Source organism: Mchenga conophoros, linkage group LG12 (assembly GCF_057382185.1).
Source record: "Mchenga conophoros isolate Kocher_MC1m ecotype Shallow Benthic linkage group LG12, M_conophoros_male_GT1.1, whole genome shotgun sequence".
Taxonomy (NCBI): Eukaryota; Metazoa; Chordata; class Actinopteri; order Cichliformes; family Cichlidae; genus Mchenga; species Mchenga conophoros.
In genome coordinates, this window is record NC_140537.1 from 14,438,245 (window position 1) to 14,462,541 (window position 24,297).

At 41.6% G+C, this 24,297-nt stretch overlaps 3 protein-coding genes across 5 annotated transcripts in view; 1 reads left to right on the forward strand and 2 right to left on the reverse strand.

The window, feature by feature from the left end:
* Positions 1 to 16,572, forward strand: part of adra1aa (adrenoceptor alpha 1Aa) — a 34,982-nt gene extending 18,410 nt beyond the window's left edge. Inside the window, exons 3-6 of one of the 3 annotated variants that reach the window (XM_085293910.1) lie at positions 564 to 2,503; positions 3,101 to 5,671; positions 6,070 to 6,130; positions 13,759 to 16,572. In XM_085293910.1, the coding sequence (XP_085150036.1) occupies positions 564 to 1,105 (542 nt within the window). In that variant the 3' untranslated portion in view covers positions 1,106 to 2,503; positions 3,101 to 5,671; positions 6,070 to 6,130; positions 13,759 to 16,572. Of the gene's footprint in view, positions 1 to 563; positions 5,672 to 6,069; positions 6,131 to 6,222; positions 7,543 to 13,758 lie in introns of those variants that run through there. The other 2 variants (XM_085293908.1, XM_085293909.1) reach the window with 2 other exon arrangements.
* dpysl2a (dihydropyrimidinase like 2a) lies at positions 7,626 to 18,151 on the reverse strand. The gene is made up of 14 exons (XM_085293907.1): positions 17,810 to 18,151; positions 15,285 to 15,373; positions 15,013 to 15,197; positions 14,677 to 14,841; positions 14,322 to 14,383; positions 14,109 to 14,189; positions 13,959 to 14,027; positions 13,747 to 13,867; positions 13,496 to 13,652; positions 13,094 to 13,235; positions 12,796 to 12,966; positions 9,925 to 10,104; positions 9,652 to 9,838; positions 7,626 to 9,568 (listed from the first exon to the last, which is right to left on the reverse strand). The coding sequence occupies exons 1-14, from the start codon at positions 17,849 to 17,851 to the stop codon at positions 9,477 to 9,479; spliced, it is 1,743 nt and encodes a 580-aa protein (XP_085150033.1). The 5' UTR covers positions 17,852 to 18,151; the 3' UTR covers positions 7,626 to 9,476.
* A 966-nt stretch (positions 18,152 to 19,117) lies between these two features.
* bnip3la (BCL2 interacting protein 3 like a) lies at positions 19,118 to 23,350 on the reverse strand. Its single transcript, XM_085293918.1, has 6 exons — positions 23,197 to 23,350; positions 21,850 to 22,120; positions 21,675 to 21,756; positions 21,483 to 21,589; positions 21,225 to 21,374; positions 19,118 to 20,926 (listed from the first exon to the last, which is right to left on the reverse strand). The coding sequence occupies exons 1-6, from the start codon at positions 23,246 to 23,248 to the stop codon at positions 20,878 to 20,880; spliced, it is 711 nt and encodes a 236-aa protein (XP_085150044.1). The 5' UTR covers positions 23,249 to 23,350; the 3' UTR covers positions 19,118 to 20,877.
* Between the last annotated feature and the right edge of the window lie 947 nt (positions 23,351 to 24,297).

The window sequence follows — 24,297 nt, forward strand, 5'->3', positions numbered from 1 at the left end:
AGGGGTAAATTGCGAAAGCGATGGAGGATCGCCCACATATTTATGAGCTGCATGCCAAATTATAATTGTATTTTTCAAGAAAGGGTTCCTTGTATTTTTTTTTTATGTCTTAGTGTCTGAAGAATATAGAGAAGTGTGTAAGGGAAGATCTGGAACAGATTTTTGCTCAGGGATCATGTGTTCTTTAAAAAAAAACACAAATAGAGCACAGCATGTAATTGGAGCTCTGAAAACTGGCTCAAATTTGGTTTAGCCACAGTAACAGCACAGCTCGAGGCAGCGTTGGTCAGTTAACCACTTCAATCCAGACTGAAGCAGCTCAATAACTACTGGATGAACTGTTATGAATTGCATATCCGGAGGATGAGCGCTAGTGATTTGTCCCGAGAAAGGTGACTAGTAAAATGTCTTGAATGGCAGATTCTGTTTAGGTGTGCGAAACAAACATTGTGCGACAGAATGCTCCCACAGATTTATATACCTGAGGGCCACATCATCCCCGAGAGCTCCCAGTCATCTCTATCTTTTATTATGTCTCTGATGTGTGTCTGATGTCCCTGCAGGTTCAATCTTCCCTGCATACAGACCTTCAGACACCGTCTTCAAGATCACCTTCTGGCTCGGTTACTTCAACAGCTGCATCAACCCCATCATCTACCCATGCTCCAACCAGGAGTTTAAAAAAGCTTTCCAGAGTTTACTTGGAGTTCACTGTTTGAGGACGACTCCCAGACCACACCACCATCATCAGAGTCAGATGCAGGGTCACGGCCAGCCCCTCACCCTGGGCCTCGACAGCAGGGGGCCTCCTTCTCGGCTCAGCCCCTCCTCCTCCATGGCCCTCTCGAGAACTCCTTCCTCCAGGGACAGCCGGGAATGGAAGGTCTTTTCCGGAGCCCCCGCGGGCGATTCTGGACCAGCTGAAACGAGCAGAGCGAAAGTGGCCAAACTCTGCAATAAAAGCTTACATCGGACCTGCTGCTGCATCCTCAGGGCCAGGACTCCCACGCGGGAGTCCGGCTGTGCCCACCCCACCTCCACCAGAAACCTTCCCACCATTAAAATCCATCAGCTGTCCCTATCGGAAAAAGGAGAGCCAGTATAGCCACTGTATCGCTTCATCCATTTGTTATGAGTAGCCTTTCAAGGTCGCACATGAGAATAAATGCCCTTTTCCTCCGTTAACATCACAATGGAATGAGCTGGTGGTGAAATAATGGCTGCTTTTACATTTCAATTTCAAATTTCATCTCAGCTTTGAAAGCTTTCTGTGATTTTTTTTTAATCTTGATGTTATCACAAGAAAGCAGATTTTTAGCTTTGCACTGCAAGATACAGCTAATAAGGGAAACGATCAAATCTGGGAAGTGCTCGTATGAAGAAAAACCAAAAAGAGCAAAAGATTTTCTATATGTTTACACATTTTATATTCAAGAAAAGCAGTTGAAATGTCTAAAGCTGTGACGAGGGGGGCTCTTATATATTGCATGAGTTCGACAATAATTTCTGAAATGCTGATCAGTGGTGCTCCTGTTGTCTCCAGATTTTGCTTCCTGCTCCTGTGGTGAAATTGTTGCTTGTGTACTGCTCTGTACACAGTGGAAACCGAGAGACCTCACATACTTCTGTGTCACATACAATAAATTTGTAAGACATACTCCTAGCAAGGGATTCATGAGGACATTTTTGGACCTTTGTGTTATTTATTCTCTTTGTTTTCTTTTTCTTTTTAAAATGTTCTTTTTTCTGTCAAACTGGGTTTTATTTGCCTAATATATAGCCCCTCAGCATTTCTAGTTCATCTATTCACATTCCCACAATTACATGTACCTCTGAGCTGTGCCAGATGGATGTCTTAATATACTTGAGTGGAATTTTAACTGACCTTGTGGTTGCTGGCCTCAATCCTGACCGACTCCAAGCCTCTTAGAAAAATTTACCAGATTTAGCGATGTCATGATAAGTCACACACAGTCTCAGGCTTTCTTCTCTCAGTCTCTACTCTTTGTGTTTCTGTCCTTTTTTTTGGTTTTTGTTGGGGGTTTTTTTAGCCACATTTCACACAGAAAGAAGATCTTTGCTTTGGCCTTCGTCAGGTCTTCGGTGTGCGCTGTCTAGTGTACTTCTTCTTATGTGAGTGTTCAGTGGGAGTTCCAGACTGCAAAGTGTCTTTGTTTACGCAGAGGCATCAAAGGGCAAAGGACAACCTCTGCCAGCGCTATCGATTTGTTTTCTCCTGCTGCTCACTCTGTAGCACCATGGTGTACTCTCTTTGTGGGTGCGAGGAGGAAGAGATGCGCTCGGCATCTTTAAGCCAGTCTTCCTCTCTGTACGCTGGAGTTCAATCGTAAAAGGGGAGTCGACAGCTTTCAACCCCAGGGGAGTGCAGCCGGAGTGCTCATCTGTGTCCGAGCTGTTATTGACTGTGAACCTGTAAATCACACGTCCCTGCGCAGATGCCATTAGGAGTAGAGCTGCCAGCTCCAGCAATAACGTACAGATGGTACAGACGACCTAATTCACATCTCCCTCTGTTATCTCTCCATAGAGCCCTGGGATTATAAAGAAAAATCTCAACCAGCAAAATACCTGTGTGCAGCGCTTTATAAAGTTATACCATCTTCCAAATGCAATAGCTGCAATGAATACTATAATTAGAACTTAGGGGTTGTGGGAGTCAGACGCAGAGTGGAGCAGATCAAGAGCGATTCTCCTCTGTTTCACCAGAAACACCCACTGTTTTTATCCAGCAGCCTAACACCGTGTATTTAGGGTTAAATTCCAGGGTATGCCATCTTCGCTATTCTTTATTGTGCGTTTGCTCTGATAAACTGAAAAAAAGTGCAGACAATCACTACAATCACTGAACCTGAAGAGGGAATAAATGTAAGGCTTACTGCCTTCACTTACTTGTGGATGATGTTGTGGTCATGACAAATCAATTCTGGGAGGGATTGTGGTCTTATAATAGCACTGTCTGTTTCACTGGATTGACAGCAAAGCAAGTGCTGCTGATGACTCATGGTTGCACTTCCCCAAGAGGGTTTAGCTTTGTAAACTCCCTGATGTGTTTTTTTCTTCTTCTTTTTCCTTTCTAAAGCTTTCATCAGTGGGTGAAGATGTTGACATAAAAGGATTCCCCTCTCCGGTTTAATCAGTGCGCTCATCATGCGCACTGATTTGACAGTTGTCCATATATTGGACAACTGTCAAACAGCCAGGGGCTTCACTCTACATAATCACAGAAGTTTTTAACTGATGTGAGCATTCAGTGTGACGGAGATGTCATGTTCGGTTCATTTTTGCTGGAAGCATCCCTGTGGGAAGAAGCGACTGAGGAGCTGGAACATAAAAGGAGAGTGAGAACCACAACCCTGTGGCTCCACCTAGTGTCTCACTGCCTCTCTGCATGCACGTCCACATAGATCCTTTTGCAAAGGATTGTTACAGAGTTGCACATCCTTAAAAAAGTCCCCGGAAACGATGGTACAATATATAAAAGCACTAGTCCCAGTGAATCAATTACAGTTAATTTATTTCAGGATATTTTAATCAGGAGATTTACTTAAGTAAAAGTATACAAGATAAAAACAAGCTGAAGGAAAAACCATTTTTAATTATAATAGAGTGAGAAATATTCACGTTAATTACAAATCATTGTTATTAATATTAATTAATTATCTAGAAAATTTCACCCCTGTTATTAAAGAGCCCTCAAAGTCACATTCTAATAATATTCATATGAACAGAAGATGGATAGTGTTTATTTTCACACCAAATGTAAGGCAGGTTTGCCAACTCTCTCCGTGTCACAATCTTTTGTCTTCTTACACTGCTGAAATAAATCTCACACTGAGTTAAATAAATAAATAAATAAAAATAATATTAATAAATGATTAAAGCCAGTCCATAATGAATTAATGTTTGGGTCAAAAGGCATATTTTAGTCTTAGCATCAGACACAATAGACACCAGATAATAAAAAAAAACTCAACTAAACTAAAAAATTATTTTTAATTAAATGTAATTAATTAAATTAAAGACGCCTGATTTGCCAGTGCTGGCACAGCCCTGCCTGCGAAAGGCTGTTTAATGAGACTCACCAGTGACTGTAGCCTAATCCTAGTTTGACAAAATGTTACCCTGAGGTGTTTTTGTTGCATCCAGCTGTTTGACTTTATTAGAAGTCTTTATTAACACTCACACAGTTGGGACCCCTGCTGTTCGTCTGCAAAGGAAGGCAGTTGCAGCCATCTTTGCATGTGAAATACTCAATCGATTATTCCCCACACAACGAAATAGCGTCAGTCAGAACCCAGCGGTGACTCATAATCTAATTTCCTGCAGCAGAGACAGGTGAACCGTTGCACGCACTGTTTTTTGGCCTCAGCTTGAGTGCTAAGTCTAATCAGAGTTTATTATTTAATCAGTTTTTCTGTCAAATTGCAAAGCAACTATTTGTTTGCAACAGTGCAAATGTTTTCCCATAACTATAGTGTGCTCTATAATCATTAGTATTTAAATTAAATGGTCTTTACTAGGCTTAAGGAAAATATAATATTATATAATTTGTATAATATATACAAATATGTAAGACAATGAAAACAATGAAAATACATTTTGTTATAATACAGGCTGCTGTAGTTGGATGAATTATAACACATGTACAGAATTCTTAGTGTAGCAAGTCATTAATTAACAATTTCAAGATCAACACAGGATACTTGAGGCATGGATAAACTGTTGGGGTGTTTAGTATTATTGTGGTGGGTGGATTGGATTCCACAGAGCTGTAGTAACTACAGAGGGATAAAGCTGATGAGCCGTACTGTGGAGATATGGGAAAAATGTGACAATTAGCGAGCAGCAGCATGGCTTCACGCTGAGAAAGAGCACTACAGAAGATTTGTGACAGAAGGATAGCAGAAAGAGTGAAAGGAAAGGTTTACAAGATGGTAGTGATGTATGGATTGGAGATGGTAACACTGACAAAAAGACATGAGGCAAAGTCAGAGCAACCAGGATGGTCGAGATTAGACAGAATATCTCAGAGGGACAACTCAGGTTGAGAAGTCTGGACATGCAGAGAGGCCGAATAGCATTGGACAAATGGGGGATGACATCATTTTTTATGATGTCATCACCCAGGGAAAATGGGTAAGTGACGCAATGTTTTCATTACATCTTAAATAATAATAAGCGATGTGAAATTCCCTTTACTGGGACAGTGAAGGGAATTTTTGTCGTGTGGTTTCTAGTTCATGGAACTGTTGGATTTTCCTGAACGCCATTTTCCTCTCATCTGAGGGGAATCCACACTTGACCCTGTGTGGATTAGAGAAAATCCAACTTGCACACCCAGTTCTTGTTTTAAACTAATTTCCCCTGGAAAAAGAACTGTTGAAAGAAATTATTAAAAGCTCCAAATTGCCACGACATTCATGCTCAACACGAGTGTATGTAAACTGCTGCTTGGGATTACTTTGGACCAAAGAAGATGAAATAACTTCATTTATTTTCAATAATATTTTATAGATGAGGTGACATAATGTGTTTCTCTTCGCCTTGTCAGAGTCCTTCCAAGTGGTGGTGAGAGGAAGTGGATTCCTTCACGCCCGAAATGTTGACAAAGTGCTGTGCAGCTTTCGAATCAACGACACCCTAACTAAGAGTAAGTGAAGCATTGCTTATCAGGGTGTTACCCCTTATTCACTGCATGAGCTATTTTATTACCATATAACATCATATCTGATTATGCTGTTAAACTATGACAAAGACGGCTGGAAAACACAGATGAGTGTGTGAGACGTTGTGAAATTCACCTAAATTACACCGGCCTGATTTTCCCAAAAGATAAACACTACTTGAGCCACACCGCTGGAGTCCTCGGTGATCAAACGAGCAGCCAGGTTTTATTTATGCTTTTTTTTTAAACACATGGTGTAATTTTATAGTCGGGAAAAAACATAAAAATTAAAACAGGAGATTAAGTTACTGTGAAACCTGAAAGTCTGTTTGCGATGAAGCGTAAATGCTGACAGAAAACCTCTTTTTTGTTTTCTTTTGAAGGCTTTGGGAGTTTGAATTAAAAGACTTTGAAGGAGACGACGCCAAACCTCTTCTGAAACTGGTAAGTCTAGAACACTCACAAGTAATTTGGAGATTTCTTTTTTTACATAACCTCTGAACAAAACTGCACTGTAAATGTGTTTTCTGTTTCAGGTATGGGCAGTGAACAATATTAATAAAATAAGGGACATAGCCCGGATGCTCCTTAAATTTCCAGAGGCTATACCTCCTTAATTTCAGTGGGTCACATCTGACATACAATTAACAGTCCAGCTACAGTCTTGAAATATTTCTGTGGTGCTTTAAATATGTTTAAAAGATATTTAAATAGCCTTATTCTACAGAACACTTAAACTCCTCAGCATGATGAACGATTCCATTTAAATTCTTAAAGACAAGAACCAGGAAGTTCTACTTAACAACATTGCAAACTTTGCACCAGTGCTGCTCAAGACGATTGCTGGTGTAGCAAATAATCACGTATCCAATATCTTTAAGCCCCCTTCAAGTCTTCCAATGTTTGATGTTCTTCCAAATGAAGAACCTCCTTCAGACAGTCCTTCAACGCCCGATGTTCCACCAGTTGATAAACTTCCCTCTGAAAATGTGCCAGTGTTGAATGTTCTTCCCAGTGAGGAACTCCTTTCTGAAAGTTTGCCAGTGCCTAATGTTCCCTGTGAGGAACTTTCTGCTGAAACTGCATCCATGTCTGAGACAGCTGAGACAGAGGAGTCTGAAGACCTTAAAATCAAACAGAAGACAAAAAAAGGCTTCTTCCAAAAATTAAAAATTCTGTGCAGTTGCTGTGTCAGACCGAAAGAAACTGACTGACAGAGAAACTGAAATCAAATTAAAAAATATAATTAATTAAAAATAATATTTTTTGCACAAGTCTCCATCTATGATTAAAGATGATTTTCTTTCAGATGTTTATAAGAGTCTCTTACGGTTCTCTAAATACCTTCACAAGTGTTGTTAACATAACATACTGATGTTAATATTTATAATAGAATTTCAACTTAACTCTTAACATGTCAACAACAGTAAGTGAAACTGGTAAATAACACTAGAGAATGCATTTCCTGTAGAAAATGCAGTGTAAATGCTAATAGCTGAATGGTTTGAGCTGAATTTTTATAATTGCTGAATCTTTGGAAAACAATGTTTAATGATGTGAAATACACCGAGTCATTCACCTGACAGCCAAAGTGCAGAACTGAAATTCACACAGAAGAACAAACTAGCTGAACATGTTGAAAATGTACATAAGAAAAACTGTCTAATGACAGAAGAAAATTAACCCCATTCTAGAAAACATCTGAATGAATATTGAAAGCTCATATTCTTTAAATCACTGGGAGAGTGGAATTAAATGTCTGAACTCAAGAATCTCAAATAATTCTTGGATAATTATCCAAGACTGTAACTATGATCAAAACACTTTTTGAACCATGAGGGTCCCAAGGACTTGGTCTACACAACAGTGTGTTTTGTATTTTCCTGGTGTCAAAAGATCTTTTATTTATTAGAAAAAAGAAAGAAGTCAGTACCACAGGTTTTATTTTTATTATTTTAATCCACTGAAGTCAACACAACCAAATGCTGACAGGATCGATGATTTCCTCCCAAACTCTGGTATCCTACAAAACATACATGAGCAGTAGTATCACACTAGGTGGAGAAGGGCAAACAACAGTGCTCAACATTACAACCCAATGACCATTATCAAGAAAGTTTCCCAAATGTAAATCACTTCACATTATAGCTTGGCATACAAAACCTACACTTTGACAAGGCAATGAGGAGGGGGGAAAAATCCAGTGTTTACAGTATGGCTGCACAACGCTGTGTGACCGATACGGTTACTAGCTTGAGTGAATCTGGTGTTGACAACGTCAGGCAGATAGATAGAGAGGAAGGAAAACGATATACCCGGTAATTCATTCACAACACTAACACCGAGAACAGTGGACACATCATCAGCACACTGTGTGGGGGGTTTCATGTACATACAGAAGCATTTCTTTTTTTCATCAGGTCTCAAAAAACAACTCATCGTTTCACATCTTTAAAGAGCCTTCATAGATACAGTGTGCTATCAATATCTTTACAGAACAGGCAGGCAAGTATTTCAACACATATCCTAAAACATACAGACAAATCTGTTACAAATAAAAAGTTGCAAGCTCACATACAGTTTCAACCATTTGGATTGTTACAGGTGCAAAACGTGTTCTGTTAAAACTGGGTAACTGGTGACTCGACTCCGGCTGCTGTTATTACAAAGCTTACACGACTGCTGTGACATCATCTGCACATATACAGCAATGGTCATATATATTTTTATATATATATTTATAGCACCAGGTGCAGAGAGGTTGTGGGCAAACCTTCCAATCGAGCTTCTTCGACTGACTATATCCTTAACCACATCCAGTGTTGCTATTATTGGAAGCTTTTTGCCCAGACAACCTATCAACCAACATGAGGGGAAAAAACGCGAGGAAGAAATGAGGGAAGAGTGTGTTTCTCAGGCAGAACACTAGCAATTTCTCCCCCGGGGTGAAGCTAAATGAGTGGTTTAACCCTAAAAATACCCTTTTCTTTTCCTTTCAGTGCAGTCAGCGTTTTCCAAAATGACTTAAAAATGTTAAAACATAAAACATCAAAAAGACAATATTTAAAAAAAAAAATGGAAACAGAGTGCAACTATATCACTAAAGGAAGACATAGGTGAATTGCTCAGCTCAATACATGGCTTAAACTTAAAACCAAGCATAAATTCAAATACTGCAGACTTGAGGTGTTATTGAAAAACAATATTCTACTATCTAATTTCTCATTTCTGAACAAACAGTCTCATAACAGTAGAAACAGCATTGTTAACGGTGGCAACAGAGGCTCTGCTTTCAGCTAAAGATGGCTGATGTCTGAGAACCACCAAAACATTCTAATACGTGGAAAACGAACAGCGCAAGAAGAACAACCGCCAAAGGTTCCTGTTGCTAAAATATTCCTTGGGGTGACTTTTGGGTCAGCTTATTGAGCCAAGAGGGCAAATAAACAATCACATGCAGCTGAAAATATACAAAAAAATGTAAACAAATTAATTTCATCAATAATCAAACTGGCCGTGAAAACAGCATTAAAAAAAGAGCTGCTTCAATTCACTTGATCCTTCCTCGGTATTTAACTATCTCGAGACGGTGAAGCGAAATGGAATAGTGCTTTCTTTTTTCTTTGCATGAGGTGACGTGGTGGTATGTGTGAATATTAATAAATGGTGTGGGCTGCATAGGGGAGCCGGAGGTGATCAGCAAAGGGACGTGATGTGACATTTGTAAGAGCAGCCTCTGGTCCCGTGTGGCCCTGCGACCCCCCTCCCTGGCTATGTGGAGAAAAAGTGCTTAGCCGAGGCTGGTGATGTTAGCTTTTCCACCGGGAGGAGCCACGATGCGTTGAGTGGTGCGACGAGGAACGTTGTCATCAATTTGGGCGCCTAAAAATATTTTCGAATAAAATATTAGACAATCTAAATGGCCAGCTGTGAAAAAAGGCAAACTGGCAGGTGTTCTGACTCACCAGACAGACTGAAGCCAGACTGGTGAAGGTTGCGCACAGGCTGGTGAGTAAACTGCTGTTGTTGCTGCTGCTGCTTGGCAGGGGAAGTCTTCACCGAGGAAACTGTGGACATCACCTTGGGAGTCACAGTCACCTCACAAACTGGCCCGTCGTACAGACCCCTCGGGACTCCTCGCAGCTCTGTGAGCTAAACATAATAACACGGTCATTCGTATTATAAGAATGAGGTCTCCGCAGCTGTGGCTGCTCCTTAGATACACGCACAGGACTCACCCTGCTGCGAGCTTTTATCCTCTTGTAAACGTGGTCCGGGAAGGGTTTACGGCCGATGTAGCGCCCACAGCCCTCCGTGGTGTGAAGGCTGCCCTCCTCCAACACAATCTTGCCCTGGCTGATCACCACCAGAGGACCTCCACGCACTTCTGTCCCCTCGAAGATGTTGTACTCCACAGCCTGGAACACGAAGAAGTTTTATGGTTTTACAAGATTAGCAGAAATCTCTTAAAAGTCCTAAATAAATATCTGAGGTACAGAAGCAAAAGTAAATTTCCCTGATATCTTATATTGCATCATATCGATTTTTTTTTTTTTTGCCTGCTTTAATCCTTTCCCTCAAAAAGGCGACCATTTGACGACCTCCTCTGTACCTTAATGATGAGTTAGAATAGAATAGAATAGAATAGAATTCAACTTTATTGTCATTGCACATGCACAGGTACAGGGCAACGAAATGCAGTTTGCATCCATCCAGAAGTGCTTAGTGATATTACAATATATATTAGCAATAATATAGATATGTAAGTATATTACAGAAATGGGTCTATTATGTTATAATACAGAATATGAAATAAATAACTTTACAGGAATCTGAGATATACAGCTATACAGAAATGGGAACTATGCAAGTTGTAAACAGTTGTAGGGTTAAAAATTATCGTATGTACAGAATGATTGTTTACACAGGGCTATACAGTAGTGCAGTTAAGGTAAGTGAGGGTGTGGATAATTTCTACAGAGGCTATATAAAGTGCTAGTGGTTGTGAGTGGTGGTTCACTCCATGTTATTATTGTGTGTTTGAGGGTACAGTTGTCCATTGTGTGTGTGTGTGTATGTTCAGTCCATGAGTTAACGTGGGTCAGATGTCAGGAGGCAGAGTTCAGGAGTCTGACAGCTGTGGGGAAGAAGCTGTTCCGGTACCTGGTGGTCTTAGTCCGGAGGCTCCTGTAGCGCCTCCCAGAGGGCAGGAGGGTGAAGAGTCCATGTGATGGGTGACTGGGGTCTCTGATGATTTTCCCAGCCCTTTTCAGACACCGCTTCCTGTAGATGTCTTTTATGGCAGGAAGTGGTGCTCCGGCGATGCGCTGGGCAGTTTTCACGACCCTCTGCAACGCCTTCCGGTCCGAGGCAGAGCAGTTCCCGTACCAGACTGTTATACAGTTGGTCAGGATGCTCTCGATGGTGCAACGATAGAAGTTCACCAGGATGTCTGAGGACAGGTGGTTCTTCCTCAGAGTCCTCAAGAAGAAGAGGCGCTGGTGAGCCTTCTTGACCAGCTTGGAGCAGTTGGTCGTCCAGGTGAGATCCTCGGAGATGTGGACTCCCAGGAACTTGAAGCTGCTCACACGCTCCACAGCCGTCCCCTTAATGTGGATGGGTGGATGTGGGTCAGCATTCCTCCTGTAGTCCACGATGAGCTCCTTGGTCTTCTCGGTGTTAAGCAGCAGGTTGTTTCTGTCGCACCACTCAGCCAGACGATCCACCTACTCCCTGTAGGCGGCCTCATCGTTGTCACTGATGAGGCCAATCACCGTGGTGTCATCTGCAAACTTAATGATGGTGTTGGAACCATCAGCAGGTCTGCAGTCGTGGGTGAAGAGGGAGTAGAGGAAAGGGCTCATCACACAGCCTTGTGGTACACCGGTGTTCATTGTGATGGTAGATGAGCAGTGGTTATCCAGCCGGACATGTTGGGGGCGGTTGGTCAGGAAGTCCAGTAACCATTTGCAGATGAGGGAACTGATACCCAGGTCTGTCAGTTTCCTGATGAGTTGTGAGGGGTGGATTGTATTGAATGCTGAACTGAAGTCTATAAACAGCATTCTGGCGTAGGTGTTGTTGTTGTCCAGGTGTGAGAGGACAGAGTGCAGTGCGATGGAGACTGCATCCTCTGTGCTCCTGTTCTGGCGGTATGCGAATTGGTGGGGGTCCAGGGTGGGGGGGAGACAGGATTTGAAGTGTGCTAGGACCAGCTGCTCTAAGCACTTAGTGATGATGGGGGTGAGTGCTACTGGGCGGTAGTCATTGAGGCAAGATGGGTTGGAGTTTTTGGGTATCGGGACGATGGAGGTGGATTTGAAGCAGGCCGGTACCACAGCGTGGGCCAAGGACAGGTTGAATATGTCTGTCAGCACTCCTGCAAGCTCCTCAGAACACGCTCTGAGAACACGCCCGGGGATGCCATCGGGACCTGCAGCCTTGTGGACATTGATCCTGCTCAGCACCGCTCCTACATCGGTGGGGGAGAGAGTCAGAGGTTGGTGGTCTGGCGTCACGTCTGCTTTGGTTGTGGTTGTGGGGTTCCCTCGCTCAAAACGAGCATAAAAGTTGTTGAGCTCGTTGAGGAAGGAGACATCAGAGGATGCGGGGGAGGGTTTGGTGGTCCTGTAGTCTGTAATGGTCTGGAGTCCTTGCCACAGTTTTAGTATATATCAATAAAAATGTGGTTTCCGGGTTTTTCCAAGAGTTACTTCTGATGTACACCCAGTCTATAAGCACAACTGAAATATGACAGAAACCCCTCAGCTGAGAGCTTTAAGTCAAGTTGGCTTCAAGGGGTAAACAGTTAACAAGATGCCATTTAGTATAGTGAACAGTGCAACAAGTCATTTTTTAAATTTAAAATTTGCATAATAAAACAGAGGATATATTTGAAGCTTATTTTTCACTCAGATTCCTTGTTATTCTCTATCTTTTGTCACTCCTGCCTGTTAATACCATATTAGTACCTCACTTGCTAACACAGACCAGGCTCAGCATGCAAAGAGCATTTGAGCTTAAGAATTAGGTCACATTATGTATAAGACACACAAATGACTAAATATATTGGGAATCAAGAGTCGTAACAAGCTATGTAAATATCTGACCAGGTTGTGGCTCTTAGCTGAGATGATCTTAGTGACGTCTGGGTCCCACAACACAAGGTCGGCATCGGACCCCACGGCGATGCGGCCTTTGCGGGGGTACAGGTTGAAGATCTTGGCCGCGTTAGTGCTGGTCACTGCCACAAACTGGTTTTCATCCATCTTTCCGGTCACCTTTAGTGACACGACAACAGATCGCTTAATTTCAGTGAGTGTAAACATGCGGCGAGGTTTGCCGGGGATTTTGCTTTATGTTCCAAATTTTCTGGAATGCGTGAAAAGTGGGTCACATTAAGCTCACCACACATTTGTCCCAGATTAGGGACATCCTCTCCTCGGTGCCGTTGGTTCCCTCTGGGATGAGGGAGAAGTTATCTTTGCCTACCGCACGCTGAGAAGTTTGGAAAGTACAGTGAGCACTTCCGGTCACCTGCAAGTCCCCGCTACATAAGAAACAAAGCGAGATATCCTTCATGTGTGTGATGTGTAATGTGCCATTTTAGATTAATTCATCCGAAAATGTTTGAAATGTAACATTTTTATTAAGGCTGCTCATGGAAATGTTATGATTATCTGCTGTCATCAGGTGTTCGATAATAAATGTGATTACAGATACAGCTGAAAATTCAAATGCAGCACACAGCTGTAACATCTGTCAAATCACTGCGTTACAGCTGTTTATGTCCTAGCTTAAAGCACCTACCATGACAGCAGGGAGTTGAGGTAGTCGGGGGTGGTTGGATCAGGACTAAGTGGTGGAGAAGTGACAAAGGCTGCTGCCTTGGCCCAGTTCTTACTCCAGTAATGAGTACCATCTGTGCCCAAGCTAGCAGAGATGGGCTCTCCGTAAACCACAGCACCTGCAGGAGCAGACAGGATGATGTCAACGCTACGTGTCAGGAATACAAGCAGAGTAAAAAAAGAGAAAGTATTTTTATAAGTTTCTCTTCTTACCCCTTTTTCTAGCCAGAGCAATGACATCAGCAGCACTCTTGCTCATCACCTTGGTGATGTAGAGGGGACAGTTGGTCTGATTGGCGATGGTGACAGCACGATTGACCGCCTCGGCCTCTACCTGCGGATAATGAGGTGAGACACAGGTGATTCTTCTGTTCCACACTATATCCAGGCTGTCGCTTGTCACTCTTAGACATCATCAGTCTTACCTCCTCGGGGCGGCTGAGCACGTGACCTTCAGGTCCTGTGATCCCCAGCTCTAGAATACGTCTCTGCTCCTAAAACATCCACAAAAACATTATTATCAAATACTGAAGTATCTGGTTTGACATCACTGACTTTATAAGGGGCTACGTTACCTCTGCAATGATGTCTCCATTCTCAGCATGAACCTGGGCGATGGCTCCGAGATCTCTGATGACACTGAACACCTCGTAGATCTACAAGAACATGGAGAAAAGTGGTCGAGCTCATTGGGGGGGTGGGGGTCATTTATACCAAAGACATCTAAAAGCCTACAAAACATGTGCTGTGACAGACGACTCAGCAGAGATCCCAGCAGCCAAGCATACCTGAGAGTCAGAAAGTTGGAAAACATCCTTATAAGCCAAATAGACCAGGAAAGAGTTGACACCTGAAGGAAGAAAACTTATGAGAGAAAACAGCCAAAAGGTGGAATAAAGAGAGCAAAAGAGGGAAAAACCCAAAGCGAAGGGAGGAAGTAAAAAAACCAAAAGGATAAAAAAAAAATTGCACAGCAAAAATTTTAGGTTATTGCAGGTTGATTTTCTTTCCTACGCAGTCAGAGAACCACTTTTTACAACAGGGAAATGGCAACATTTCACCACCCCAGTAAAAAGTCAGATAAGTCTAAGATTTTGAGCCGTACGTGGGAGACATGAGCTGAGTACAACTCCGACTACATACCATGGTCCTTCACTAAAGTCTCCATCTCTTCCTGGTTGCCTTTGTTCCACTCTGTGATGTCCACATGCAGAGAATAGTCACAGCAAGACTTGCTGTCAGCCCACTCTCTCCACTGTGTGAAGGCAGCAACCAGGCTGACGCCAGGCTCCGGCACCACATGGTCAACTATAGAATACAAACAAGCAGGTCTGATTTCATGTGCACAAGCAAACTGTTAAATTAAATCATACGCTTGATGGCATTCACATCTGCAATGTCATAATCCCCAAAACAACATCGCTGTATGTGTAAACTGGCTGAAAATACACGAGCAAGTCTGTCTGATGTGTCACATACTGATCATGGTTGTCCCCCCAGCCAGGGCCGCCCTGGTACCCTGGTAGAAATCATCCGCAGCCACCATGCCTCGGTCAGGCATCTGGAATCGGGTGTGCACGTCAATACCCCCGGGCATCACCATTCTTCCATGAGCCTCAATGATTTTAACTCCACCAGGAACAATAAGGTTGTCTCCAATTTGCCTCAATGAGACAAACAAAAAGAAAAAAATCAGGCATAAAGAAGTGAATGAAGTTACAAAAAGCAAAAGCAGAAAAAGAAGGACTTACTTGATGACTCCATCTTCCATGTAGATATCAGCCAAAAACGACTGATCATCGTTCACTATCTTCGCCCCTTTGATCAGAAGGCGGTCACTCTGAAAGGATGAGACAGCATTTTCTCAGCATTAGCTAAACCAAGCAATAAATATTTTATTTTAACTTCCAGCAGCCAGCAGTTTGATCCATGACTCAACAGAAAATCTTTTACCCACAAACACAGTTTTAGAAAAGAAGAGTGACCGAAGCTAAAGCTGTGAATATTTCCCAGATTGCTCAAAGTCTCATGCAAAGCATGGCTTGATCCATACCAATCCTCAACCTGTCTACATGATGACTAGGATTAATTTAGTAGACTTATTCATGCATAACAGACACATCATTTGAAGAGAGGGAAAGATTCTTAGCGCAGGCTCTTGAGTGACACAATTACCTCCACCTGAATGAGATGAAAGGAAAGCATAACAGGCTGGCCTACTTCTCCTAAAGGCTTTCTGGGGTCTCCGAAGATATAAAAAAACGTTTTGCAGCAAAACTCACAGCAGGAAACACTCAGTGTGTCCAGCTTTACAGACTGCAGGAAGCATTAAGTGTACAGGGCATGGCTGACATGATCTCACAAACCACTGCGCTGACATAAGTGGGTCATTTAACCTGTGTCCTTTCTGTGCCCGAGTGGTCAGCAGCTAGTGTACTGAGCTTGCGGTATACACATACAATATCAAATGTAGTCCTCAACTTCCAAAATGAATGTGCCAACATCTAAATCATATATCAGATGCTGATCATTACCATAAACTCCAAAATAAGAAAAAGCAACATCTTCATCTTTTATGCATCAATTATCAGACAATTACCACACAAATATATTGGGTAGCCAGAATCGAAACTATCGGAAATATTAGCTATTTGCTGATCCATCGTTTCAGCATTTAGAATCACGGATATGTTAAAGTTAAAAAGCAAAGAGAAGATGAAAGAAACACCCTTCAATTATTTGTTTGCATAGTTTGTCCAACAGATGGCGCTAAGGAACTTCCCTCCTGGCAACGCATCCTTAAAATGCACAAAAAGGGTACTCTGTTTCACCTTGGTGTGTCTGAAAGGAAAACTATATCAGAGGATATACCATAACTTTAAGTCATTGTTTTAAATAAAAAGCATTTGTTTGACCCTAATCTTAGTTTTGTGTTTTGTTTTTTAATTAAAGACAAAAGCCGTTGGCATGTCTCTTTTAATATTACTGTGTAATAACCATGAATCAACTATTAACAGACAAATTCTGGATATTGATGGATATGACACAGTTAGAGATTACAAAGAAAAATTAAAAAAGACCTATACAAGAGCCAAACTCTATAAAAGAACACACAGCCTCAATCAAAATCAAGCTGTGCGACAAACAACTGCACCTCAATATGGTGCTAGCAGAGGTTAAGTTGCTGTGAAACTCTTAAGGCACATTCTTCAAAGGACTGCTATTATTCCTACTTTAGTGTGCTTTGAACAAATTCAGCTAGTGCTTTTCAGACTAACCTTGGCATTTTGTTTAAAGCTTTGCAGAGTGAAACTATCTAGTTCATTCACTCCAGACTAATAGGTGGTGTTGTACTGAGTGTGAAAGCCTGGGAAAGGCTGGCTGTAGAGTTGCTGCTGTCTGCATGGCGTGTCTGGGATGTCAGACTCGTGTGTTTATGACCCTGGATCGACCTGCGAAGGACCTGACAACCATCTGTATGAAACACAGCCAGTACATAAAAGATTTTGATGTGATTAAGTGATCAAACATAAAGCTGCTGAGTCTATATGCTGCAGAATCAGCCCTCTTGCTGCATGATGAAAGCATAGGGTTTGGATGGGAGCTGTGCAATGACCTACTTTGCGAGTGAGGTTTTACTTCTTTTAACTATCACAGCAAGCCTGCTGCATTCCCCCTAATGATTATGTGTGTTCTGGGTGAAGAGCTGCACCATAAATCAAAGCAAAATTAATGTATATTAGCAAATCAGGATCTGTAGCAATATTTGACTGAATATGAATCAGGATTTTTTTTAATCCATAAACAAGAAAGAAAGACAACAAAAAAACACATAGTCCACTGAAGAGGGCAGGCATGGTGGATGCTGGAGGATAGAAGGTGGAAGATGAAAAACGACACAGTGAGGGAATCTGTGTCTAAACCTGTTAACTACACCCTTCAGGCTGAGGATGCTCTGAGAGAATAAGGGCTAATAATGGCAGCTAAATGACCTGATCTGAGTATTCATTACAGAGAAAAAATTGTAAGACCCAGATTTCAAATGAGGAATTGTTAAAAGGCTTGCACACTAGCTGGTTACCATCCCAGGCTGTCGGTATGTGGAGCTGGGCTGCTGCTGCTGCTGCTGTTGACAGCGTCAGTGTAAATGGATGGATAAGCGCTGGCTAGCTTTTGGTCTAAACTGTGAAGCTCACCGTACCCTTTATACACCCTTTATACACCCTTTATACACCTCCACTGCAGGACAGATATGATAAAATAAAACAAAACTCACTGTAATTCGTGGGATGTTCTTCTTTCCTTGGTACCCCGACATTTTGAAGCTCTCTCCGACACGGGTGCCCCCTGCCTCTTGGCTAACGCTAGCTAGCGAGACTGGAAAACCTCAGCTACCAATGAAAGGATGAATGGATGCTCCGCTTGTTGGCCAGTCGACGCCCTGAGAGAACAATGCCTCTGTCTGAAAATGTCTCTATATATGAAGTCAAGTTCGCAGCGTGCGGCCTAAAAACAGCAGCCTAAAACGACAAGTTGTACCTCTGTCTCGCACTCGTAGACCTTGATTCACTCCTATAACGGGTCCCTGAAACCCAGACGAGCTCGAAGGAGAGGAGGGCCACAATGAGGAACGGCGCATGCGCACTGCCCCGCCCTGCTCTGCTTTAGCTCCATGTTTCTGTCCTGATGTGATACATGCAGTTTGGAGGCGAAATATGTTTTGCACAACCTGTTAGATCAGACGGACACGTCAGGGGATAAAAGGAGTACTTTAACAAAAAGATTAATCTCCTGATCTAGAAGTTGAACAGTTTATACAACTGCTCATATGAAAGGCTACTCTTCTCACAACAGCATTTTGGCACTGGATTTACAGTTTGTGACATACCATGCATTGATTGTTGTATGGATAAACTTTTGATAACTATAACCAGTAGAGCTACAGTGGGGGAAATAATTATTTGATCCCTTGCTATGTTTGTAAGTTTGTTTACTTGCAACAAATATGAAGAGTATCTCATTTTTATGTCCCCCTCCTTATGTCCCATGGCTCATGTACAGACTCGTCTGAAGTTCTCCAGTTTGTCAGCGAAAATTTGGGAGAAAGCGCTGTGGTCAGATGAAACCAAAATTCAGCATTTTGGCATGGTTGAGGAAGCAGAGTATGACCCAATGAACACCAACCCCACAGTCAAGTACAGGGGTGGGAACATTATGGTTTGGGGCTGTGTTTCTGCTGACAGTACAGGATTACTTTATCTCATTGAAGGGCCACTGGGGCCATGTACCATACCGTCTTGGACGACTACCTTGTTCCTTCCATTTCTATGTAAGTGAGCAAACTTACAAATTCAGGAAGGATTAAAATAATTATCATCTTTACAGTAAATCTACAGACCTTATACTGTATGACATCTTCCAAACTATCTGACAGTGTGTTTCTTCACCGCTGTTATTAACAGTGCACTAAAGAGTAGAAATGCTAATAAAAAGCACAACTATAACCCTATCTTTTATAAAAATTAAAACGTCCACATTCATGAAGATCATCTGAAACCTCTTTAAATGAACTACTAACAACAAATGAGGAAGCAACAGACATTTTATTTTGGATTCACACACATTCACTTTCATCCTTATTACGCTGAGTGCTTTGTTTAATGGTGATGAAATGTAAATGACTTCCAAAGACAGCAGCTGCATTTGTTTCAGCCTCTGTATTCAGTACAAAGTCCATTCAAGTTTTAACACACTGCTCACTATTCAGCTGTGCAGAAAGCCCATTATGATGATATGTGCCTTTTATACTTGAAAAATGAATTCAATTCTATGGATCTCTATTTACTTCCTTTGTATTTTTTTTTCACATCAGCCACTGTATACAGTACAAACTTTATATTCCAAAAATTCCAAGTATTGCACACTTATCAACTGTACATAAATCTGTTTTCACATGCACAGTTTAGGAATTAGTACGAGTGCTTCCAAACCAACACAGCCAACAGCCAATACTGTAAGTTATAGCCAATTTTTCCATATTGTTATGGTCTGATCCATTTACAGACACTGACAGAATAATCCAGTCAGCATATCAGCATCAATATACAGAAATGCATGCATTTTCTCCAGAAAATAATTTCTTTAAAAGGTACACAGACACTGTACGCTAGATGAAATTACTGTACAGTGAAATCCAGATTAAAATCTGATAACACTTTTAAACGAGAACCCCTAGAAACCCCTTCTTCCTCCTCCGTGGCGATCCTTTCTGCCACTGAAGCTTCAATTAAACGACAGCAAAAACACATTACTTACACTGCCACGATGCATGAGATATAATACGCATTAGTATCACTGTATAAACAGATTATACAATGTCGGAAAGTATCTATTACAAGGGGCAGATCACAGCTTAAATTAATTTTTCACATCTACATCTTTAAATACCTAAACATATAAGAAAATGTAAAAAAAAAAAAAAAAAGTCTCAAGATAAATCACCGATGTGCAGTGGTGAAGCATACAAATTTGGCACTTTGCCACTGATGCTATATTATGTGTTAAAGAAGAAGATATGTAGGCAACAAAACAAATAAAAATAGCATATGGCCTGGTATACTGCGTTCCAGCCTTTAGGTTGCCACTATTATAGCATATTCCAACTATTTCTGTAAAATTCTGGAGCTACATACAAGATAAATGTTTACGCTTTCCAACCTTCAGAACAAAAAAGCTTTTAAACCCTCTGTGGTCAAAAAGATATAACTTCTATTATTAAAAATGTGTGGAATTTAAAAACTGATCCCACAGTGCAGTACCCCGTCCCCCTACTACAACCACGCTTTCACTGCACCTCTAATGTTAAGCTCAATAAGTTAAGGCGATTCAAGTCCCTTTTGTTCCCAGAGCCGATTAATTAGTTTCTTGCAGATATTAATTACGAAGGCAACAGAGGACAGACGCAGTCCAATTTCTTGTAACTTAACAACAAGGCAAGTAAAGAAACTAAAACCCTGAAGCAACTTCATCTGAAATCCTCTTGTCTCGTATTTTTTAGTCGAACAGACGACGAATACTTTTCAGGTGGAACAGACTTTGTTACCTACTGCATATATGCAAATTTGTGACAACTGTGTGTACAGTGTTGTCCTCGGTCAAAATCTGATGGAGCGCAACCACGGTTACATCATGTGTACGACTACATCTACGATGCAATATAATTTTTAATGGTGATCGGAAGGGAAGTGCGGGTGTACAACAGATGCAGAGAGAGAGCTTGACCACACGAGGATGGCTGAGTGACTTGGAGAAGGGAGAACATCTAGGCACTGCTTCATTTTCTACTCAGTAGGAGCTGGTGGCGGCTGTTGCAATTCTCTTCCCAATGTACACTCTGGGAAAGAGGAAAAAGGAAAAAAAAGGAACAAAACTGAGTCAGTTTGGAAAAAAGGAAAAGAACAATAATATTTTGCAACAGTACTAGATAAATGATGATGCTCATTTATAACAAGTGATAGATTAAAATTAAGGTATACACTTTATAAACATAACATGGAAGCTGTCTCTTTGAACGGCTATAACTTCTAGATATGATTGTTGCAGACAAACATATAATTAGGGCAACTTGAGAAAACTCCAGCTGGTGTAACAAAAAGCTCAGCAATGGTAGAGATGCGTGACTTTTGACTTACCCAAGCCCAAGAGCCAGGATGTGTGAGATGAGTAAGGAAGGGATAAAGACTTTGAGAAACTCGGCAGAGAAGATGCCGCCTTTCTTCATGACTCCACTCTTTCTCATACTTAGAGAAACGGAACGTCGGGGGTGCCTAAAGTGGAACTCTCTGATAGGAAAAATTAAATGACAGGTTATTAAAAAAAAGAAAAGAAGAAAAACACAGCTAAAGACAGTCTCCTGACATATCAGTAAGTAGCTCTGAAAGCCTGGTTACTTTGGTGGAATGTTTTCAGGTCTGCTCGACCAGTCAGCAACCCAGTCTACTTCTTTGTTCATCAAAATGTCTTCCTCTCTGTCCTTCTCTGCACAATCTTCCTCTGACTGCAAATATAAAAGATGAAGCGATTAGATCAATGAAAAAGACTTTAAAGGGTCTTAAACTTTAGAGCTGAATACATAGCTTTACCTGACTACCTCTTGGGCTGGACATTTCCACATCAAATGTAATCTGACCCTCATCCTGCTCTGGACTTGGTGGCCTGTGAGGGCTTAATCAACATGTTTGGAGTAAGAAAAAAAACTTCTCAATAACAAACACACATATAAGGCCTTGAAGACCAAAAAATGACTTTTCTTCCTACCTATCGCAGGAGGAGTTACTTGGGCTGGATTCGTGTTGTGCATCCAGGAGGATCTTTTCCATGTCCCCGTTGTGGATAGAGGAGGACGATGGCACATGCTCTAGTCCTCCAATTAGGGTCTCATCACTTTCAGGCACCACTTCCAAGGTCTGCAGAGTTTGACTCATACCAGTATTTGCGTTTATTTGGTCTGCAGCAGGTGGTGTTAGCAGGTTGGTCTGCCTCCCCTGGGCCCCTGTATTCCCATTTAGCTCCAGCTCCACCCAGGACCCTTTGTAAAATAAAGATCAAGAGGACACAAGGAAGGTAAGCTTGCTGTGATAAGGCACAAACCTCGCAGCTGATTACACAGCACATAGAGACACACCCTCAAATGGAAACAGCTGACCTACATTTTCTGCACCGCTGATTCTGCGAATTCAAATGAACCGCCTGTGCACCGCATCCATGATGGCACGCATTTCTTTGTACCACTGCCCCATAAACAGCCTGCACTCTTTTTTTTAATCAGCAGACGGAAGGGTGTTGCGTAATCTCTCGGAGCCTGCGGGTTTGTGTGAGCGCACAACGTGACAGCGTGAGACGCCCTTTCCCGAAAACAAAGCATGGTGTATTTGTTTGGTTCGCGGATGGACATAAAAATAATAGATTGCACATTTACAGAAGCATTTGCCATCAGTGTTGCTCCCATGCGAGGTCTTGCATAACTACAGAGCGCACGGTGAGACAGTTTGCCCAGACATGTCGCTGTTCCAGCTGTGGTGCTGCCACGCATGACGAAGAACATCCCGAGAGCTAATGTGATGGCGCTTTAGCCGCTTGAAGTGCGAGCACACCTTAAGTGTTGTTTTAAATGTTTTTAGCTGTTTGCCTGCATGCAGTTGGGTAAAAATTGCGACCACTGCCTTCGGTTAGATTTGATGTATAATCAAAAGTGCAAAGGGCTTTTGAGTAAAGAAGTAGCTTGCCCACACAAAAATATACGGCCCATTATAGGAAAATAATAATTTAACAAAAAGGAAGTCACAAAAATCCCCCAAAATATTCAGTGTTTTGCCTCAAAGTTGTTTTCGTTGCTATTGAAGCCCACCTAGCTTCAATCTTTGTACATGATTGGCCAGTAACGCGTCCATCAAAGCTTTTCTAAGACGCTATTGGCTCATTTGAGGTGACGTCAAACAACATACCCCCGCCCCTCCCAGTCGACGAGGAAATTCCACCCTCGATATAACTTTTACAATAAAACCTTCGCAGTAGCGGTATTTTTCACACACACAAGCGTCCATTACGAACATGTAAAGTAACGACTACGACGTGGAGCCGGGAAAACCCGAGGACGGTACGTACCCTGAAGCCCGGGCTCTTCGTTATTGTTTTGTTGAGCCGTCGCGGTGGACATGTTGACTATCCTGTTTTAGCATTCAACATGACACGCAGACAAACTTCCAAGTGCGCAGGCGCTAGATCTGTCCAGAGTCCAAACAGACAACAAAGGCTGGCTCTAGATCAGAGATGGCGTTTTACTTTTTCCCCCACCTTTTGGTTACGTTATTTAAAAGCTGATTTGAATAATGTACACAATTGCAAGATTTAAGAAAATAGAGATGTTTCTTTTTTCCTTTTTTGGGCGTGAGGGAAAGTAAAAAAATATTTCTACTAAAATGAAGTCCCACTGTATACACAGAAATCAGTTCTCTGATAGCATCCGGTGTATTTATAACCGATGTAAAATCATAAAGCACTGTGTTGGTTTTTGGGGTGTTTTTTCGTTTTTGTTTTGTTTTGTTCTGTGTTGGCCACTTGAGTCATTAGAAGGTTTGAGATGAGACTAACAACATTGATAAGGCTGGTCCTGTCGCCTCCAATTACAGGGTGGCATGGAAATAGCAATTTCTTTACACATATGCACATATGGCATATGCGGGTTTGGGTGCCTCTATAATATGTACAAAATATCGTTAAAATACATCAAATCCAGTAATTAAAGTCTCTAACTTTCTTATTGGTCAAATAATTAAACATTTCAGTTACATTTTATGCACTGTGTGGCATATATGACAAATAAGCATGTAGCCCAATAAATATAAAATCCAGAAAGCTACACAACATGAATTTGAAATACAAGTCTAACTTAAGATTCACTCTTTTCATTAGAAATAATAACATTTTACATGACTAAATTTACACAAAATGTCAGAAATCTGCACTGTCTGTTCCTACTGAAAACAAGAAACAAAGCTATTGATGCTATTACATGTTTTGATGTAATATTATGCAGTATATTTAGGTTTAGAATTTATATTCAAGGTTAAATGCGGCTAGGCTTAAAGTCTTAATGCTAGCTTATTTTAATAAACATCACTGCCATATGCAAAATTAGGGTGGCAGTAGGGGTGGCAAGAGTTTATTTTAGGGTGGCACATGCCACCACAGTAGATCTGCCCCTGA